Genomic DNA, 15,438 nt, shown 5'->3' with positions numbered 1-15,438 from the left:
GGGAAGTCAACAAAAGTGTTATAGTGTTGTATTTTTTTTCTCAAATTTTCCTTCATCTATGTATCCTGATTACATTTTTTATAATACTTTTACAAGGCATCATTTAAATAGATTTAAAATAAATATGATTATATTAAATTATAAAGGAATATCTGTGTGGTTGTCATGGAGTGATTGGTCGCAATGCAGCGTGACCTGTGGAACTGGAACTCAAACAAGATACAGGTTAAATCGTTATATCTTTATTATCAAACCTTTTGTATCCGGTTTATTTAGAATCCTTATTGAATTTCTTCTAATAACTTGTGTGAATTCGAATCCAGCCAGTGGCTTGAGTTATCCTTCCTTCTTTGTGTGACGACGCATTCAAGCTAGCTTATAGAAATTCGGTAGTTCTACTTAGACGTCAAAACTTGACTTGTCTCTCTGCTAGTATGGCTGGAAAGTTGCCTTTTAACCTTTATAGTTTTGTTGTGACTTCAATTATAACCAGGATTCATAAATCAGCAAGTACTTAAGATATTACACAAATAGGTAAGAACGTTGTTGAAACGCCTGGAATGCTTTGAAACCCGTGGAATGCACAATCACGACCATATCTGCAGCAGTAATGGTTATTTACTAATTTTTCATTATCTATTTGCCACCCAGTGACATTTATGAAAGACGTACATTGGTTTTCCATGTTTTGAAATAAGGATTTACCACTGTTTACTACAGGGAATGTAACAGTACTAGCTCAGACATCAATGACTGTGTTGGTGCTGGTGAAGAAAGCAATGATTGTGTTCAATCGCCGTGTAATTGTACCATTGATGTAGCTCATGAAGGTTGGTGGCGGGAAATTGATGGTTCGCGCGCTTATTACAATGTAGGCGATAGTATCAACGAGGGAGAGATTCTTCAAAGAGATTGTTATACATGGTATGGTAATATAATTACATGTATATAAAATAGTATTGTCTTATAACACTATAACAGAATTGATCAGTATTATTATATGTCAGCGTGTATTTTTAAATTGTTGAGTTTATTCATGTTGTAAAAAATATTTTTCAATTTTTATAATGATTTTACCTAAATAGTTCATATTTATTGGTAGATTTCGCGGTTGGACTATTTATTTTTCAATTCGTAATGACTCCTGAGATGAATATCAATAATAGGCGAGGTGTTCCGAATGCGTTATTCTCCAAGTATTAAAGGGCCGAGAAGTTGCGATTGAGGATAACGTAACAAACAAATTCGGCGAAGTAAACTCCAAAATTGAAAGTGGCCGTTGGAAAAGCTTTTACTTTATATGTCGTTAGTAATGAAATGTTTTAATATACGAAAAAGATCATTGTACGATTTTGCTTCGAATCTGTTTTACCATTTCAGCGAATGCATTGGAACAAACTTCACATGCGTACAAAAGGAATGTGAATGTAAGTGACCTGAAGATTCATGCATTTTACAAAATCAACTATATGCAAGAGTTTAAGTTACTTTTAAATTCAAGATAAATATTCAAGATATCTGACTTTGATAATATTAGTAATTTATTATTCTGCCAACAACTTGTTAAATTATTTCAACATTCCAGCTAGAAAGAATGAGTAGCTTATACTTCATCATGCCGGTGGTATATTATTATTCACAATGAATTTGAAAAGTCAAGTAAGAGTTAGCTTTATAAACTACATACATACACAATGATATTCATCTTCCTTGTCATTGTAGAGGCATAGTGCACATTTCCTGTATTTTGACATTTATTAACTACAAAAATGGTTTCTGTCACAATTTACAGACTGTGTTTACACAGAATGGACAGAATGGTCCTACTGCACTAGATCGTGTGATGTTGGTCAGAGGATCAGATCGAGGCAGCTACAGCCAGTCATCAATGTGGACATGTATACCACGTGTAATGAAAACACGGATAGTATCGAAGATTGCAACACTGACGCATGCAGTAGTAAGTAAAACTATTTGCATTGGAACAAAACTAATATGGCGTATTGATGTTGATTGTACTTTTTCGTAGTAGTGACTACAAGCCGACATCGACTCTTACAAACATCGGCTTTACATGAATATGAAAATAGTGTAAACTGAAATACTGCACTGCCTGAAAATGTGTTCATTCGAATATGATGCAAGTTTGTTCATGTAAAATAATCATGTTTTTGTTATCTGTCCACATACAATGTAATTCAAAAATATATGCTTAATAAACAAGTGATTGTTGTTTGACATTCAACTCTATTGAAATGTATTTGGGCCGGTGCAAAGCTGAAGTAAGTTTAAGTAACTGTACTTCATCAGCAACCTGTTCAAGTGCAGAAGATTTCTATAATTTACTTATTCTGTAATCAAATTACTTGAAAAATACTTAATATTTTTCACTATATAATACTTACTCAACGACATCTTCAATGCCTTTTAAGTTTGTTTGGTCAGTTTATATCAAACATCATGCGCACTCAACCCATCAAATTCAAGATCTATTGGATCCTTCGGCGTTCTATACAGAAGATGTATTCGACTCACTGCCATGTCACGTGGTACACGTTAGTAGTAGCAAATGGATATATACGTAAATGATTGGTATATATAATGTATTCAAAATTCTAAATATCAAAATGGTGTTATTTTTAGGTTGGAGCACGTGGACACCGTGGTCTAGTTGTTCTACTTCTGAATCTTGTGTATTTGGCAACAGACAGAGAAACCGCACGTGCTCGGGTACAGAGTGCGAAGGAGACAGTTTCGAAATAGAGCCCTGTACCTTCTGTGAAGAAGTCGGTAAGTATCCAGGTGGTATCTTAGAAGAGCGCACTATTTTAGCCAGCGGATATATTTTCCGTAGTGTATCTTCTGATAAAGCTACATGCCTCCAGATGAGTCAATATATTTCAATAAAATCAAACTTGAGAAAAATGTACTAAGATGTAAGGAAAAGTAAAAAGTTTCAAGATTTTAGTAATATTTTAAATGATATTTTATTATGTGTGATTAATGACTGATTTTTCAGTATTCACAGCTATATTTCTACTGAGTTACTAACGCAGTAAAGGCAATTTATGCATATTTTGACCACTTTTCGGTAATTAACTCGATTTGTAAGTGACATTAATAATGTATAAATTGCTTCCTTTTGGTTACTTCACAATATTATACATTCAAATAAAATTTTTTCAAAATTTGCATGAAAATTAGCGTGAATCTGGAGGCGTGCTGCTTTTTTGTAAAGCCAAAAAATGATTCCAGATAGGCAGTATTTTTTAAATACATTGCGAATGAATACAGCATGATGAACGCTGGAATGCAAGCTAAGGAAATGTGTTATATTTAATGTTAATTTTACTTCGATTATTAATTGAAAAACTATCATCATGTTTTTCTTAAAACAGAGCCGAATTGTACAGCTAACAAAGTATTTTCCAACTGTGCTTCCCATGTAAATCAAACATGTCCAGGCCTATCTCAGTTTGTCACAGACTCGGATCAACCTTGTGAAGAAGGTTGTGTATGTATGCCCGGCTACGTCATAGATGTAACAAGCGGGAACTGTGTGCCGGAGACGAGTTGCCCGTGCTACTCGGCCGACACCGGACAGGTTGTGCTGCCTGGTCATTCTATAGCTAATGGGTGTACTACATGGTAAGCCAATGTATACTTTAATGCATACCGTACATACATTTGTATTTTAATTAACATCATTTTTGACAGCACGACCAGGGTCGTTGACAGATAAACATTTCTTGTACAGTAGTCTACGGAGAGGCAGAATATACCTTGATTAGAGTTTTTAGGCATATTTCCTTCACCTCCATAAGTATCTACTGGAAACTCCAATCACGTCTAAGGGTCATTGTCGAAAATCGGTTATCCCTAATATGAATTTTGACTGAACAACATGTATATTCCTTTAGGAACTCAAACACTTTCAGATAAAGGTTTTGCATGCAAATTCAACCATCTTTGAGATTCACTTGAAACCCCACACATGATTACATGTCAGTAACTATGTTCCATGACACTGGCTTTCATCTTCCATGAATCATTCCCATTTATGATCCTTGGTTGTTCTGTCAAGCGATCGGAGTAAACGAAACGACCGTCAGTCTAGCCAACTTTGAAGTCAATGTCTGTCTTATACAATAAATCTAAATTAATCAAATACTATTAAATTACTTTATCAGTAATGATATATTCATTAATTTCATTCTCATACATTCTAAATTTAGGCACTTTTCTGACATGACAGTAGATTTGTTTTCGAGACAAATGTTCCATAAGATGAAGCTCTAGACCAATAACTTGTGTGCAAAAATTTCAGAACTTTCGCTCAATCCTTTTTACATATTCTAATTGTTAAAAATGACCAAAAACTGAAAATCGTTGTAACGCTTTTCACTTGCATCGGCTAAGAATAGCAATAATACAATTCTCAATTTATTTCTAAGTATATTTCTATATTACTCTGAGTATATTTCTTTATTATTCTGAGTATATTTCTTTACTATCTGTTGCAGATCTCTCTGTTTTTATAGTCTGAGCTGATCTACATAAGAAATTCAAATTTTATGTTTTTAGTCTTTTAGGCGTCAGTGGAGTCCCCTTAAAACAATTTTAATAAACACTGTTTTATTTACAGTTACTGCAATGAGATAAGCAAACAATTGGATTGCATAACTGATACACAATGTAAGTTTTTTTCTTTTTCCAATTTAAAAGCTAGGGGATATGTTTAGTTTCACCGACAATTATATACATAGATACTAAATCTTGTTAGTGTATGCATTAAATTAAATGTAAAAGGCTACATTTTTATTTGTTTGGGTCGTCAGACCAAACAAATAATGGTAGCGAAATTTCAGAGTCTAATGCTGTTAATTGCAAATGCCGAAAGAAGTCCACTTTTTTGAATCTGTTACTTCCCTTTATATGTACACTAACGTCGAAAAATTCAGGGGAGATCACTGCGTAAAGATGGTCAAAGACAGGCGCATTAATTTTCAAGCAAAATAATTCCCGAATGGTCGAAGATTTCTTATATTGTTTTATTGTATTTTCTGATCGAAAATAAGTAAATACAAAGCGGACATCAATCTCTGACACAGAAGTTTCCCGACAAACCTAACAACAAGTAGTTCTCAAAACAGCTTAAAACTAGCGATTTAAAAAGAAAGAAATATTTTTATTTTGTTACAAGTATCCAACAAATTACAACGCATTCAAAGTTTAGAAATAGCGTTGGCTTATAGAATTGTCAATAAATGCACAATCACAAATTACGCGGATGAATATGTTTTTTCAATGAAAATACTATTTTTAGCGATGCCGATTACCGAATACTACACAAACCGAGTAGTGGAATATATAGATTCTACATGTCGGACTGTTTGGGCGAGAAGATTTTCGCTAAATTATTTACTTCAGTTTTAAACAACAGGTTTATCCTGAACAAAATACCTTGAAATTAATAAGGATTACAAACCCGAAATGCAATGGAAGTTCTAAATTTAGAATGACTTGATGTTATTCAGACACTGTTTGTATAACTTCGCCGTGGTGCAGGGGTAACGCGCTCGCTTAGTGAGTGAGAGGTCTGGAGTTCAAATCCCAGTCGAGGAAACTTTTTTTTTTAATTCTTTTTTAAGTGTCTTTGTTAAGGAAGTAGCCATGATATGCAAGGATAAAGTGTGGCTGTCGTAAAAAATGAACATAAATGATTTTTGATGCAACTCTAGTTATGCAAAATTCCGTATGTATCAAACTGGTGCCTTGCAAGATGAATTATAGTACATAAAAATAAACTTATACAGGAAAATACATACAGATATACAGTACGATTTAGATTGCAAAGATCTGAAAATACCACAGAACTTGCAGCCCTTTGATTCTTTATAAATATACATGCTTATAGTAAGCTCCAGGATTATTTACATCTGTGTTAAACAACAGTAAAAGTCGTTTCAAGCCCAATTTTGGAATAATATGGTTTTCTTCAGGCCGTTCTCATATACCTCACCGTGGCTGAGGGGTTTTCGCGCTCGCTATGGAAGCGAGAGGTCTGGATTTCAAATCCCAGTAAAGGCAACTCATTTTTTTTTTTTTCAAATTGTTTAAGTCAAATAAACATGGGATTAAATATCAGTGTTGCAATTAGTCTTATAGCCAGTTTACTACAATTAAAACGCTGGAAAGCATTGGTGGCACTATACATATAATCTCATAACCTGTACCTTTCTTACATTCTGAGACCCAAACAAATTCAGCGCCTTCTGTGCTTTGATTGTATATTGCTTTAGGTAACGAAATATTTTGCATCTTAAAAGTGGAGAAATGGCATAGTGGTTAAATTTTCTGCCATTGAACACAGGGGGTGTGGGTTAAAACCATACGCGGATCATATCCATGGTTCTTCACCAGTACTGGTTAGATCTTTATTGCTATATTTTGTTTTTAAATCAAGCTTGCATAACATTATTCACGTGCAAAAAAATAGCAAAAAATTTTCTTTAATTTTGGACAATTTCTTACTACGTTATATCAAAGTAAATCGACGACATTCGATTGAATGCACATTTTATGCAAATGTCCTAAAAAATGTTTCCTTGAGAATACTCAATGTTTGTTGTATGCGAGGTGAAATATTCATATTACATTCATAAGGGACCTAACTCTTAAAACCTTAATATTATTACCTTACTTGAGAGATTTAAATTTATAAATGTTTGTTTGAAGGTTGTGAGTGGAGCCCGTGGACGTCATGGGGTGCATGTAATGTAACATGTGGGTCTGGTTCAATACAAAGATACCGGTATATATATATGTTTTATCTATAATTATAATGACCGTAGCTTACTCTTTCTACAATAAACGTATCTGTCTCTGAGTAAAGCACTGTGCATAATGTTTCCCAAATAGCTCCAAAACGGGTTATTTTACCTATTTAAAGGGTATTTGTTAAAACCGGGTTTTAAGAAATTGATTGTTATCATATATATTTAGTAATTGCATGAGTAAAAGAAATAAGACAAAAAAGAACGTGGTTTCAATTGCTTCAATTATTAGTGGGAATAATACGGGAAAAGTTCATTTATAATTTGAATGGGATTGATGTCAAGTTGCTTAAGAGACATGCAGTCCAACTGCTAGAATATGTAGACTTGTTTGAATCTATGTAAATAGAGCTTATCATTACCGATGCCATTCATAGACTCTTTAAGCGTTTATTATTAAGACAGACAACGACCTAAAACATAAACTTAAATAAAAAGCCAGTACAGTTACAACTGACCCTATTGATGTGAAAGAACTTTGTCATATGATCATATAGACACCAATGATAATATAGTAATATATGAATATATTGAGAGAATTATAATTTAAATGAAAAAATAATTTTAACGAGGCAATGCACAAGACGAGTGAAATGCAACCAATGAATTTTTTCCTCTCAAGGGAGTTAACAAGTGGAACTGACTGTGGACCAGATGTAGAAACCGAGGCATGCGAGGTTGATTGTCCCCCAGATTGTGTTGTCAATGGCAACGAATATTATTTTGGTAACATTACATCGAAAAATTCAACACATACCTGGTAAGCCTTTTGGATTTATAATTCTTTATTTTATTTCGTTAGGTTATACTATCTTGAATGTGGTACATTGTAACAAATACGAAGCAAGATTTATTCGTTTTATAATAATATTATATATTTTAGCGCTATATAAAATAAATGCTATAATTATATCAGAAAAGAACATACATGTTTGAGACGTGCACTAGATACACAAAATAATTATCACATACACTGGTCGTGATTGCACACAAAAATAAAATATGATTATATTTGATCATATATCAATGGTATTAAAGTGAAAAGGATGAGTTATTCTACCTTATAAAAGGTTAGGTTTTTAGGAGAAATCTACGACTAATTTGTACTGCGTTGTATTTTTGTCGTGTTACTACAAATAGCAAACCTTGCAGAATTAGGACTTTAACATTGCAATCATATAGGTACCTTACGTTACCTTAAAACATGTTTGAAAATGATATTCATGTAGTTGTAGTGGTATTGTTAAATATCCTGTAACACAATTTTTTATGGTTTTATATCATAAATATGATGCTCAAATTAAGATTTATCAATATTGTAAGTCCCAAAGAGCTTTATTTATAAAGATATTACCGAAATTAACATTTCATGTAAAAATGGAGGTAATTAGATTTTTTTTTTCTATAAAGTCTAAGACAAATTTTTCAATAAGAAATAAATGCATATATTTTAATGAATACATATAATGTGCACAAATATTTGCAGTACATATTTTACATATTCTTCGATGTTTGAAATTTGTTTTACAAGCATTATTATACACATATATAAAATTTCACTTAAATGTGGTATACAACCTCAATTCTAACATACAGGATCTTAAATTTTACGGGATTATACATTGTTGATCAATAAGGTGTCTCTGTCAGGTACACACTCTATCTTGTTGAAATCTATAGGGCGGCTGACTCCCAGCTAATAAATTTCAGCCAATGATCTTTTTCTATATTGCAGCTATTGTACGGTTGATGAAAATAACTATTGTGAAAGAAACCCTCCTTCTAATGGTATGTTATTATTTATTGTTTTAATGTAAATACCGCAATGGATTGATCATCTATCTTATATAGGCATTTGTTTTATTAATTGATTATCATTAATGAATAATGGCATTGAATCAGATTGTACAATTGGTTACTTTTAAATTAATGTCAATAATAAAAAATCTTTTTTTTTCTTTTTTATAAATATAAACATATCTCTAACATGAAGATGTGTGTTTCATTGTCTTCGTTTTTAAAGTTGAATTATTGTATATTCTTGGTTACTTTGTAATGTATTCCTTTTTTAAAATTTCATTTGAAAGCAAATGCTATTTATTCATTGATATACGATATTATTAAATTTATGAATTCATTTCTTTTCACTGGTAGCTGAAACAATATAACATAATATGGATAAATAAAGTTAAAACCATGCAGTATGTAGTTTACAAAATAACCGCTTGAATTCTAAAACAGAATTATTCCGAAAGACCTGTATGCAAGAAATATGTTTGTATATTTCCAAATGGCGTATGCATAAACTCATTGCTAAACACTTAAAAGTTAAAACACTTCTTATGATAGGAGCATAATATATTGTTCCGAATGTTTTCTTTTGTTTACTTGCCTAGCTTACTCATATGTATAATTACAGGGACATTCTTTCAAGAACCCATCATAAAAATGATATGGAAACAACATGATTTTACCATTATAAAATTATATAAAAATATTTAATCATAAATATTGAATAGATTTTGACTGGGTTGTTTTCCATATTTTGTAAATATGTCCACTAGTGTGATTTTGTTGTTTACCTACAGACACCTGTCGAAAATACACAAGGACAGAAATCTTGTATGACGCAGTTGGCGCGTGCCATTCTGTGAACGCCGTAGATGTAGATTATTGTACCGGAAGTTGTGGAAACAGTACATTTGAAACGGTTCTTGTATTCTCACCGGATTCTGCAGGTGGTCAATCAGCCAACTGTCCTTGTTGTACAGGTAAAAGTTTTTATGTGCTTTCAGTTGGTTATTGTTTTAGTGGGGGCCGGGGAGTAGGATTTGGATGAGTGCTTAAGCCATGTACAATGACATTTTATGGAGGTATTTTAGCTTTTATCAGTTCTTTTCTGTCCATTTTCATTCCACAAAGCAGACACTTTCTGAATGCAAAGGTGGATAGCGGTCTCTTAAAAGCTCTGAATGTCACAGCTGGGATTTAAACCAAAATCGACAACGGGCAATTCATTGACCTTGATAACTTACCTACAGAGACTCCTTAAAGAAATTTAATAACAGTGTATTTGGCCGATTTCTTTCAAAATGAAGATGTACCTCTAGCAACGGTGTTTGGCTTTGTTATGATGTCACTAAAGTCTAGGACAAGACAAGCTCATGAATCCCGAACTGAAGTAAAGTATGTTAATAGTTAATTTCATAGTACTCCTCAAAACAGAAATTGTGACGGCCATTATCTTGAAGTACTCTTTTTGGCTCTTTAAGTATAATACTTTTATTGTGTTCTTTACTCTCATTAATTGTCTTGTTTAACCTTTAATAAACCTAAACGCCATATAACTTTTTTATTTGCTATAAACTAAGTTTTGTAAAAGTTTAAAGGCAGTTAAATTAATTTTTATACAGGAACGTTCTATGATGAAAAAGTTGTAGTTCAAGTTATATGTGGTAGCGTGATAAAGATGGCGTATATTCCAAAGATAAAAGAATGCTCGTGCAACCCATGCAGTGGCACAACGTCAGGTAAACACATTCTTGTATAGATGTTACTTACAAATACGTCATATGTCGACTTTCCAGCTTTAGCGGTAGCAGAAGACCTCAGGCCAACCTCCGTGAATTATTTCAGGTACGAGCTGGTCCCTGAGTAGAACAACCGACGTTCCGTAAGCTAGCTGGATAGGTTCCTTACATGAAAAAGTCCACGACCATAACTTTCTTTAGTAATACACAATATACAGTCAGTGATAATAATAAAAGTTCATTCTTTAACATTATTTTGTATTTTATTATCTTTAAGATATAGAAATTTATTTTGAAAGGATGCGCTAGTTGTTTTTGATAAAACTTTCATGCTTCGAGATATGCATCATGAAAATATGTGAAGAATTTGTAATAATGTATATTTATGTGAAGAATATTTAAATTATGCAAATTGATGTGACCATATGTAAAAATCCGAATAATGTGAAGAATATACCATTATGCAAATTAGTGTGAATATTATTTTATTATGTAATTTGATGTGAAGAAAATATAATTATGAAAATTTATGCGAAGGACAAATTATGATTATGCAAATTAATGTGAAGAATACTTAATTATTAATGTGAAGAACATTCTAATTATTAAAATTTATGTGAAGGATATAGATCTACTAGTATGTATGTCCGTATATTTATTGTATTTTGTTTTTATATTTCAGTATCCTTGCCGACAACAACTGCTTCCTTGAGACGTTAGTTATAGATGTATGTGTGTATCAAAAACTATTGTCACCGGACATACCCTGTGTTTATCTGATGAACAATTTATTAGACATTCATTTGCTAACTTTTTGAATACTATTGTGAGAGAATAGACATATATAAACATGATGCAGACGTATGTCGTTGAATTAGTTTATCTTTGATAATATATTACTTATAAGAATTGATGGGAAAAAAAGATAAGAATTGATGAAAAATAAAGCATACTGAGATACGGTTTCTTTCTCATTCGATAATAAGGTTTTTTTCTCATTCTAAAATAAGGTAGAAATAGATTAAAATGGACAGAAAACAATGTGTGAGTAACATTTGAATATAAAAGTTTTTGTTAAAGAATTAACAGAAACCAGTATTAGAGATCATTCAAGTGAAAAGCACTTTATTCTTTTGTTTGTAAATGTATCGATCAGTTTTGGTAACAAAACGTTTTGAGATATTCTTTTAGTTTTAAGTCACACAATTTAGGACGTATAAATAACATGTTCATCGTTTATTTATGTAATATAATATGGTCGTTCAGTAAAGTCATGGCGATACCGGACAGTTAAGTGTAGCAGAGCAGATTGCTTGTCCACCTTGACATGTACATGTATGGCACCCGTCTCCCTGCATGACGTCACCGTCGTGATAAAACGCGCCAAACCACTCGCACGTGTACGGCGCCATTGCTGTTATAATAAATATGCGAAAACAATATTTTGAAAAAGGTACGACAAAAAGACGCTACGGCAAGAAAGTTTAATGTGGTAATTTTTAAAGTTAAGAACCTAAAGGAAAATAGAAAAAAGTAAATAAATATAAGCCAAACATAAAATAACTTAAGATATACTGTTCAGGGCATTGAAGCCGAACCTGACAGTATGTTAAAACCGTTCAAACTCCTAACAGATATTTATAGAAAAATATTTTATATAACATGAGACCACAAGATTCATGTTTTGTTCTGTTTTATGTGCATATGTACTTTGACTATCCAAGTTCAGAAACTATTGTATAGAAAGATATTATCATCATATTCTACTCACTGGTTGTTGTGGTTGTTGTCGTGCACGTTTTTGACGTGCATATTACTCCCAGAATTGTACATTGACAAAGATTACAGTTGTCTGTGTGAGAGAAACTTTGTCCAGACATATAACCCGTGCCCTGATACGTGCAGTCGTATGAAGGTGTAGCTGGAAGAAGATGACACATGTTAAACTAGTTTTCGTCCAATAACAAAACTAAAATTTGAAAACGCTTAAAAGTCAAATTCCCATTTCCAATAGTAAACTCACACTTTCTAGTATTAGCGTCGATCACATGTACGACGTTGAAGAAGGCTGGTCCTTCAGCACTTTTGTATTTTTAACATGCTGGAATTGAAAGTGATTTCAACTTTCAAGTCTTTGCCACCAGCATAAGCTTTCTAATGACAATAGATAGTTAATATAAACGAGAACTCACTAGGTTTACATGCGACTGCGTCCGTACACTGTATCGAACTTAGTCCACAAACACATTTGTTACATCCGTCTGCATGAGTGAATATATCTCCGAAATTATGGGTTACCCCAGAATATTTACATTTATGGAAATCTAAAAGAAAAGTGAATATGTTAAGATACGACGCATGGTTACATTTTAAACTTGCTGAATGAGCAGGACCTCTGTGTACATTATTGCATTATTTAAACATGCAATCCATCTGTTGTATGGAAGTTTGTGAAAAAAAAAATTATGCAAAACGTTTCGATGGAAGAAAGAAAAATGGCGTATAATTTAACGTTTGATTTGGATATTGGGTTACAAACGCATTTTCTATACATTAAAACACACAAACGTTACTGATGAAATTTATTTACTGAATATTACCGTAGTACTGACTAGGAGGCATAAGAACTTTTTGAAAATCAGAACGATTCACATACAGTATATACGGTTTATCTCTATCACTTGTTGACTTAGGTGTCTCAAAAAAACTGTGCTAATTGAGAAACAGAGACTCATTGTCATAGCAATACGTTCGGCAGTAAACCCCATTAAAAGCCATTAAAAACGTATAGCCATAGCAAATATCGTAGCAATGAACCTCCAAGAAAGCCAATTTTGCATACACTTTCTCTTTATATATCATACAACGTAAGAAATAATGGCTGTCATGCTGGTTTTATGGTCAAATTACCTGTTTTAACTGGTTGATGGCCTTGGCAGTTTAAAGAACTGCAAACCATTCCTGTCTGTGTGCAGGAACATTTGGTACAGCCGTCTGCACTTACGGTGCCCTGTTGAAACGATAGAACTGCTAATAATACAGTACCACCAGTGCAGAGTGAGACAACTAGGCGGACAAACATTGTGGTTGTTACGGTAAGTCTTACTTATGGAAGAAACGGTTGTGGTATAGAGGTTATCGTTCTGCAGTGGTTGCACTGTAGTTTATGGAGGCAAGATACTCGGAAAAACTGTCAAAACATTGAAACGCAATAAGAGGAAATATTAACCCAAACAAGAAGTACGAAAGGTGTCCGGACTATTTTTCATTCAATCATTCGACATTTAACAGAAATTCATGACAGAAACAACAAAACTACACTATTTTTCTTCTCGGATCTTTTCTTTTTTGGGCTAGAATTTATTTATTATGAATGAAATATCATTATATGTTCATGCTGTTATCTTTAAGTAACAACAAATTAAAAGTTCACGTAATTCTGGAGTAAACTTTAGACTGTACATTAGAAAACTCACCTCGGCGAGTCCATAAACAAGGCCATTTACATGACAAGTCACGTGGTTACTTATAATTGTTACAGATGATGTCACAACGGTGTTATAGTTAACGTTGACGTTCACATTGTTGTTGTTGTTGTTGTTGTTATTGTTGTTGTTTGAGGTGCTGCTAATGAATCTTGTCCCGACTAAATTGTTTACAAAATATTAACAAATATGGAACAACATTTTACAGTAAGGTTGTAAATTTAAATAAAGCTGATTGTTGTCAGGTTACTTTATCGTATCTTGTAATATTCACATCCACACCGAAAAAAATGAAAACCTTATCTACTTTTGAAAATTTCCCATTACCAGGATGGCGCATGCGCAAAATTGTCGTTTCTCTGATGGGAAGTTTTATAATGTTTTCTTAAATCTTTTTAAACACTCTCCTATCTTTATTTTATCATAAAAATAAAAAAAAGTTATTTTAAGTTTATCTGCCTTTAATAAAAAGTTCAAGTTACATACATACTGAAAATGACCCGGACACTTTCATTTTCATATAACTAAATAGCAAATAGAAAAATTAACTTAGATTTCCCGTATATACATAACTTAAGTCCCTTAAAAAGACACATGACTACTTTAAAATAACTTGTGTTTGTCGGTTGTTTGGTTGTTTTTCTGGTTTTATCGTCAGTTTCCCCAGTTTCTGCGCAAGGAACGATTACGTTATTACATATGAATTCGGAATCAAATGAGCCGTGCCATGACAAAACAAACATAATGAGTTTGCGACCAGCATGGATCCAGCAGTCTGATCAGGATCCATGCTGTTCGCTTACCAACCCTATTACAAGTAGAGAAACTGATAGCGAACAGCATGGATCCTGATCAGACGGCGCAAATGCGCAGGCTGGTTTGGATCCATGCTGGTCGCAAACACATAACATTGGTTTTGTCAGGACGCGGCTCAATGAATATGAGTCAATGTACAAAATCAAATTGAAATTTCGCCTCGCACAAGGATCGAACCAGGATTCCCTGGATTACTAATTCACCACTTTCCACAGTTTCCATTACTGCCCGCAATGTCTTTTACAATGAAAAATGATCACGACCTTCTTAGACTGAGATAATTTTTTATGATAATACAAAACGATCTGCTGCCACTTATGGAAGCGTATTAATAGCATTAATTTACTACATAAAAGTAGTGCGACAAAATTACGTCATGCTATACTTACCGTGCACTTTGTTAGCTGTCACAAATACGATACAAAACAGCACTAATAATGTCATTGTTGCACGTATGATACCGACGTATCAGAGTGTCGTTTGGTGAAATATGACAGATGTTAGTCGGTCTATTAAAAGTAAATCTGAACTATTGACCATGAACGCTAGCATAAGATAAGAGGTATTTTAAAGTAAACAAAGTGCTTATACTTTAAATCTAACATTATTACTACACATTTAATCATTTGATTTGGGCAAGGATAATAGTCGGAAGAAATTTCTTATATTTATATATCACACTAATGTCTGAGAAGTGAGGGTCCGTCGTCCGCCATGTTGTTTGGAACGAGGGAAACTGCTGGGTGAAAAATTAACAACACTTTTGATGAC

The 15,438-nt window shown here is 33.0% G+C and overlaps 2 protein-coding genes across 2 annotated transcripts in view; one reads left to right on the top strand and one right to left on the bottom strand.

Moving 5' to 3' along the window:
- LOC132751280 (mucin-12-like) overlaps window positions 1-11,221 on the top strand; it is a 28,541-nt gene extending 17,320 nt beyond the window's left edge. The window contains exons 5-17 of the mRNA XM_060741436.1: window positions 147-225; window positions 721-924; window positions 1,381-1,427; window positions 1,793-1,960; window positions 2,644-2,790; window positions 3,399-3,648; window positions 4,646-4,695; window positions 6,739-6,814; window positions 7,459-7,596; window positions 8,572-8,624; window positions 9,425-9,607; window positions 10,250-10,366; window positions 11,049-11,221. Coding sequence (XP_060597419.1) covers window positions 147-225; window positions 721-924; window positions 1,381-1,427; window positions 1,793-1,960; window positions 2,644-2,790; window positions 3,399-3,648; window positions 4,646-4,695; window positions 6,739-6,814; window positions 7,459-7,596; window positions 8,572-8,624; window positions 9,425-9,607; window positions 10,250-10,366; window positions 11,049-11,086 — 1,550 coding nt within the window. The 3' untranslated portion in view covers window positions 11,087-11,221. The remainder of the gene's footprint in view (window positions 1-146; window positions 226-720; window positions 925-1,380; window positions 1,428-1,792; window positions 1,961-2,643; window positions 2,791-3,398; window positions 3,649-4,645; window positions 4,696-6,738; window positions 6,815-7,458; window positions 7,597-8,571; window positions 8,625-9,424; window positions 9,608-10,249; window positions 10,367-11,048) is intronic.
- Window positions 11,222-11,322: 101 nt separating this feature from the next.
- On the bottom strand, window positions 11,323-15,180 carry LOC132751279 (kielin/chordin-like protein). The gene is made up of 6 exons (XM_060741435.1): window positions 15,057-15,180; window positions 13,843-14,012; window positions 13,277-13,376; window positions 12,559-12,690; window positions 12,138-12,287; window positions 11,323-11,780 (listed from the first exon to the last, which is right to left on the bottom strand). The coding sequence occupies exons 1-6, from the start codon at window positions 15,109-15,111 to the stop codon at window positions 11,638-11,640; spliced, it is 750 nt and encodes a 249-aa protein (XP_060597418.1). The 5' UTR covers window positions 15,112-15,180; the 3' UTR covers window positions 11,323-11,637.
- Window positions 15,181-15,438: the final 258 nt, after the last annotated feature.

Source organism: Ruditapes philippinarum, unplaced genomic scaffold (assembly GCF_026571515.1).
Source record: "Ruditapes philippinarum isolate M1 unplaced genomic scaffold, ASM2657151v2 ctg4293_1_1_1_1, whole genome shotgun sequence".
Taxonomy (NCBI): Eukaryota; Metazoa; Mollusca; class Bivalvia; order Venerida; family Veneridae; genus Ruditapes; species Ruditapes philippinarum.
The sequence above is the reverse complement of the archived record's forward strand: the minus strand, read 5'-3'. Positions and strand labels throughout refer to the sequence as shown.

What these genes read in the sequence shown, in the direction of transcription:
- LOC132751279 (XM_060741435.1), bottom strand. Translation starts at nt 15,111, where the DNA reads ATGACATTATTAGTGCTGTTTTGTATCGTATTTGTGACAGCTAACAAA. An exon ending in GACAGCTAACAAAGTGCACG is followed by an intron (nt 14,013 to 15,056) that starts GTAAGTATAGCA and finishes TAAACAATTTAG; the next exon opens with TCGGGACAAGATTCATTAGC. An exon ending in CGCAGTCGCATGTAAACCTA is followed by an intron (nt 12,288 to 12,558) that starts GTGAGTTCTCGT and finishes ATCTTCTTCCAG; the next exon opens with CTACACCTTCATACGACTGC.